Consider the following 6752-nt stretch of genomic DNA (forward strand, 5'->3'; position numbering starts at 1 on the left):
AATGTATGTACACAGTGACCCCACCAGCAGAATAGTGAGTGCAGCTCTGGAGTATAATACAGGATCAGTAATTCAGGTATATTACAAAGCTTAAAATCAATACATAATCTGTAATCTTTTGTTACAGAGATGGACTTGTCATTAATACTTTAGAATAGAGAAAAGTCCCCGGTAGCTGATGAGCGGGCCCATGTGATGACCCGGCTGTATACATGACATACATGACAGCTATAACATTACAGCAGCCGCCTCTGGCCTCCTTTCACCTGCACTGTCACCAGACCCCATGTAGCATACAGGCAGACAAGAGCAGGCGCCATGACTACAGCCATTCATGCCATCACAATGCCCTGACAGCCGCCTCCTATCACAGGGAGGCCCCAAAATACAGACACCAAAAGGAGAGGGGGGAAAAAAGAGAAAAGTAGTCTGGAAGCGATCAGACGTAGCTGATGAAATGGTCGCTGGCTCCGGATCATCCTCCTCCTCAGTATAGACAGAGGAATCCTCCCTGTACAATCATGGTGGTGGTGATGATGATGATGATGATTCCAGCTCCAAACAGAAATCCTGCCGCACATCCAGGAAATATGCAATTTCCACCACTAAGTGCGACCCATAAAGCTGCTCAAGGCTGGAGGGTCACGGATTAACTCCTGAGATGCCAGAAAGAGGAAGGGGGGTAAACAAGCAGGGGCCTAATGCAAGGCCGGAGCCATGTCCGCAGCCCGTCCGCCTGCTAAGCCAGGGCTTCCCATCCAGCTGCTGCAAAACTACAACTCCCAGCATGCCGCCACATCCCCCAGCTGCCGGGGAGCAAGATGGGAGTTGTAGTTTTGTAGCAGATGCAGAGCCGAAGTTCAGGCCGAACAATAAAGCCTGGAGGCCCAGAATACACCGACAGGTCACATGATAGGACGGTTAATGTTATATATGCAACAATGGAAACAATCACAATATTATGAGGGAGGGGATACAATGTAAGAGCGGGAGAGGCTGCAACGTATCAGTATGGCCCCCCTCCCCCGACAGGGCTACCCCATGTGTCATAGGGGATGGTAACAGGGGGAACCCCAGGTCAAATAGGAAAGGAGGGGGACCATCCCCATACCAGGAGTATCACCCCCACACCAGATGGAATTACCCCATACCAGTTAGGAGTATCACCCCCACACCAGAAGGGATTACCCCAAACCAGTTAGGAGTATCACCCCCACACCAGATGGAATTACCCCATACCAGTTAGGGAGTATCACCCCCACACCAGATGGGATTACCCCAAACCAGTTAGGAGTATCACCCCCACACCAGAAGGGATTACCCCAAACCAGTTAGGAGTATCACCCCCACACCAGAAGGGATTACCCCAAACCAGTTAGGAGTATCACCCCCACACCAGAAGGGATTACCCCAAACCAGTTAGGAGTATCACCCCCACACCAGAAGGGATTACCCCAAACCAGTTAGGAGTATCACCCCCACACCAGAAGGGATTACCCCAAACCAGTTAGGAGTATCACCCCCACACCAGATGGGATTACCCCAAACCAGTTAGGAGTATCACCCCCACACCAGATGGAATTACCCCAAACCAGTTAGGAGTATCACCCCCATACCATAAGGGATTACCCCATACCAGGTGGGAATATTACCCCCACCCCCTCACCATTGGGGGGGTACCCTATACACTGAGTATCAGGCCTCCCCCACACATTTGTACACAGCCCCTCACCATTGGGGGGGGTACCCTATACACTGAGTATCAGGCCTCCCCCACACATTTGTACACAGCCCCTCACCATTGGGGGGGGGTACCCTATACACTGAGTATCAGGCCTCCCCCACACATTTGTACACAGCCCCTCACCATTGGGGGGGGGTACCCTATACACTGAGTATCAGGCCTCCCCCACACATTTGTACACAGCCCCTCACCATTGGGGGGGGGTACCCTATACACTGAGTATCAGGCCTCCCCCACACATTTGTACACAGCCCCTCACCATTGGGGGGGGGTACCCTATACACTGAGTATCAGGCCTCCCCCACACATTTGTACACAGCCCCTCACCATTGGGGGGGGGGGGTACACTATACACTGAGTATCAGGCCCCCCCACACACATTTGTACACAGCCCCTCACCATTGGGGGGGGGGTACCCTATACACTGAGTATCAGGCCCCCCCACACATTTGTACACAGCCCCTCACCATTGGGGGGGGGTACCCTATACACTGAGTATCAGGCCTCCCCCACACATTTGTACACAGCCCCTCACCATTGGGGGGGGTACCCTATACACTGAGTATCAGGCCCCCCCACACACATTTGTACACAGCCCCTCACCATTGGGGGGGGGTACCCTATACACTGAGTATCAGGCCTCCCCCACACATTTGTACACAGCCCCCCAGTCTCAGCAGGATGTGGGGTGCAGCTGTAGGGCGCATAGCAGTCAGCGCCACCTGCTGGCCGTGTCCTGTCACACAGCCGGTGGCCGCCAGATGGCAGCCTGGAGCCCGGGGGTTGCGGGCAGCTCGCTCACCTGGTTCAGGTCCTCGTCTGACAGCAGATGGGACTCCCGGGGCTTGAAGCAGTTCTGACATTTGCTCTTATTGAAGATATTGGCCTGGAACTTCTTACAAGGATTCTCCTTCACCGACATGATGAGGCCGGTGGGGGCGGGGGTGAGAGCAGCGCACTGCGGTACGGTGAGAGGAGACTTAGGGGTCCTCCCCCATCACTCGGGGCCGCACTCACATCCCCGGGAGCCGAGCTGCTCCTATAATCCCGGCCGCTGCCCCCCGCTCTGCTCTCCGCCGCTTACTGAGACATTGGAACGAACCGGGCGAGAGGCGGCGGGCGGGGCCAACAGGCAGCGTGAGTGACAGCGAGGAGAGCCAATCACAGCGCGCCGCCCCCTCCCCCCACCCCCTCATCCTGCAGGATAACAAAAGAAAGCCGAGCAGCAGCGGCCAGCAGGGTAGGCTGTGAAAGCAGGGGGCGGGGCCTGAGGGCAGGGTAGGTGGACGCGCAGCATTCCCCAGGGATCCAGTGACAGCTGCTGGGGAGGGGTCTGTGTACAGTGCACAGCAATCTATATACTGCCAGCTAATCTATATACTGCACTGTAATCTATATACTGCCAGCTAATCTATATACTGCACTGCAATCTATATACTGCCAGCTAATCTATATACTGCACTGTAATCTATATACTGCCAGCTAATCTATATACTGCACTGCAATCTATATACTGCACTGTAATCTATATACTGCCAGCTAATCTACATACTGCACTGCAATCTATATACTGCACTGTAATCTATATACTGCCAGCTAATCTACATACTGCACTGCAATCTATATACTGCACTGTAATCTATACACTGCCAGCTAATCTACATACTGCACTGCAATCTATATACTGCCAGCTAATCTATATACTGCACTGCAATCTATATACTGCCAGCTAATCTACATACTGCACTGCAATCTATATACTGCCAGCTAATCTACATACTGCACTGCAATCTATATACTGCCAGCTAATCTACATACTGCACTGCAATCTATATACTGCCAGCTAATCTATATACTGCACTGCAATCTATATACTGCCAGCTAATCTACATACTGCACTGCAATCTATATACTGCCAGCTAATCTATATACTGCACTGCAATCTATATACTGCCAGCTAATCTACATACTGCACTGCAATCTATATACTGCCAGATAATCTATATACTGCACTGCAATCTATATACTGCCAGCTAATCTATATACTGCACTGCTATCTATATACTGCCAGCTAATCTACATACTGCACAGCAATCTATATACTGCACTGTAATCTATATACTGCCAGCTAATCTACATACTGCACTGCAATCTATATACTGCCAGCTAATCTATATACTGCACTGCAATCTATATACTGCCAGCTAATCTACATACTGCACTGCAATCTATATACTGCCAGCTAATCTATATACTGCACTGCAATCTATATACTGCACTGTAATCTATATACTGCCAGCTAATCTATATACTGCACTGCAATCTATATACTGCCAGCTAATCTATATACTCCACTGTAATCTATATACTGCACTGTAATCTATATACTGCCAGCTAATCTATATACTGCACTGCAATCTATATACTGCCAGCTAATCTATATACTGCACAGCAATCTATATACTGCCAGCTAATCTATATACTGCACTGCTATCTATATACTGCACTGCAATCTATATACTGCCAGCTAATCTATATACTGCACTGCAATCTATATACTGCCAGCTAATCTATATACTGCACTGCAGTCTATATACTGCACTGCAATCTATATACTGCCAGCTAATCTATATACTGCACTGCAATCTATATACTGCCAGCTAATATATATACTGCACTGCAATCTATATACTGCCAGCTAATCTATATACTGCACAGCAATCTATATACTGCCAGCTAATCTATATACTGCACTACTATCTATATACTGCCAGCTAATCTATATACTGCACTGCAATCTATATACTGCCAGCTAATCTACATACTGCCAGCTAATCTATATACTGCACTGCAATCTATACACTGCCAGCTAATCTATACACTGCCAGCTAATCTATATACTGCCAGCTAATCTATATACTGCACTGCAATCTATATACTGCACTGCAATCTATATACTGCACTGTACTCTATATACTGCCAGCTAATCTATATACTGCCAGCTAATCTATATACTGCACTGTACTCTATATACTGCCAGCTAATCTATATACTGCACTGTACTCTATATACTGCACTGCAATCTATATACTGCACTGTACTCTATATACTGCCAGCTAATCTATATACTGCACTGTACTCTATATACTGCACTGCAATCTATATACTGCCAGCTAATCTATCTACTGCACTGTACTCTATATACTGCCAGCTAATCTATATACTGCCATCTAATCTATATACTGCACTGCAATCTATATACTGCCAGCTAATCTATATACTGCACTGCAATCTATATACTGCCAGCTAATCTATATACTGCACTGCAATCTATATACTGCCAGCTAATCTATATACTGCCAGCTAATCTATATACTGCACTGTACTCTATATACTGCCATCTAATCTATATACTGCACTGTAATCTATATACTGCACTGCAATCTACTGTATATACTGTTTGCAAAAGACGTCCGAAAATAATGATCATGTTCATTATTTTGACATCCGCTGTAAAAACGTCCATTATTCAACGCATTGGACGTCCGTCATCCCATTGACTTCAATGCATTGCAGTCATAAAAACGGACGTTTGTTTAAATATCAAAATCGGATGCCTTTTCTCTCTTTTTGACGTTGTGTGAACATTGGGTACAGCTGTATTCATGTTTTCCAGGACTCCCTAGGGCTATGTTCACACTACGTAAAACTACGGCCGTTGTTGCCGATGGCAACAACGGCCGTAGTTTTTGTGCAGCGGAACACAGCTTATAAAGCAATGGGATCCTGGCCGGAGCGTACACACATCGTATACGCTCTGGCCGGGATCTGTGCGGCCCCGCAAATAACTGACAGGTCAGTTTTCTGCGGCCGGAATTCACTGAATTCCGGCCGCAGAAAGGCCTATCAGTTCACACAGTGAAGCGAGCGGCTCCGGCCGCTCGCTTCACTGTGTGTTATGGGAAGCTCTGATGCGGGCATGCGCACGGATGCGCCCGCATCAGAGCCGGTCTCTGGCCGGATCCTCTCGGCCGATACTTAAGTATCTTTCCGGCCGCAGAGCTCTGCTGCGGGGCATCCGTGCGCAATGGGATGACGGACGTCCAATGCATTGAATAATGGACGTTTTTACAGCAGATGTCAAAATAATGAACATGATCATTATTTTCGGACGTCTTTCGCAAACAGCGATAGGTTTTTTATTAGTTGTTCACACACAGTTTTTACTTTTGTCACCGTTCTTTCTCTGTTTTTACTATTAAATTCAAGAAAGTTTTCAATTAAGCCGCAGCCAAAGGCCAATCAGTAACCCCAAATTAGAATAATGTAAAAACACCAGGCATTACACTAAGGGAAGGCCAGGCTGCTAAATGACGTCCGTTATTTTACACTCAGAACGACGGACGTCATTTTGAAAAAGCTGAAAAAACGTTGTGTGAACATTCTATCGATGTTATCCTGGCAGCCCTAGGGCAGCATCCAACTTCCCCAGATGTTGCTTATCCCTATGCTAGGGCTTATATTTTCCATGAACGACAATCACCCATTATGCTCCATCCCTTTCTCGTATTGCACAGAGAAGCTTTTTCTTTTTGACCTCGTGTTGTCTTGGAGTATTCATAGATTCCTCCCAAATCTGCGGGACTCGGAGGCGGGTGAGCGGGTTTTGCCCTGCAGAGCTACGCTACGCCTATTCTCCATCTCTGTGACATCACATAGCGCTGGAGGCGGAGACTATAAGGTTTATATTTCATGTCGCCTCGAAAAACCCAGCAAAATCAAGCTAGAAAGAGGGTATATACTGCAATGTATACACCATATTACATACTATATACTATCTATATACTAAATGGTATGATGTGTTTATATGGACGGAAGTATTGTCCTCTCTACATTCCACCTCCAAGATCTTCCAAAACATTCTAGTCTATATGCATACCGTGTTCCTCGTTTTCCCACTATCCTACCAACTGGCCTAAAATAAGGCACCCCCTAAAAGTAAGGCAGC

The 6752-nt window shown here is 47.4% G+C and overlaps 1 protein-coding gene across 9 annotated transcripts in view; it reads right to left on the reverse strand.

The window, feature by feature from the left end:
• The window catches only part of MPRIP (myosin phosphatase Rho interacting protein), an 84429-nt gene extending 81547 nt beyond the window's left edge, over nt 1-2882 (reverse strand). For 5 of the 9 annotated variants that reach the window (XM_069984269.1, XM_069984264.1, XM_069984265.1 and 2 more), the window contains exon 1: nt 2547-2882. In XM_069984269.1, the coding sequence (XP_069840370.1) occupies nt 2547-2666 (120 nt within the window). In that variant the 5' untranslated portion in view covers nt 2667-2882. The remainder of the gene's footprint in view (nt 1-2546) is intronic. The other 4 variants (XM_069984270.1, XM_069984271.1, XM_069984272.1 and 1 more) reach the window with 2 other exon arrangements.
• Between the last annotated feature and the right edge of the window lie 3870 nt (nt 2883-6752).

The sequence above is a fragment of the Dendropsophus ebraccatus genome, chromosome 9, assembly GCF_027789765.1.
Source record: "Dendropsophus ebraccatus isolate aDenEbr1 chromosome 9, aDenEbr1.pat, whole genome shotgun sequence".
Classification (NCBI taxonomy): Eukaryota; Metazoa; Chordata; class Amphibia; order Anura; family Hylidae; genus Dendropsophus; species Dendropsophus ebraccatus.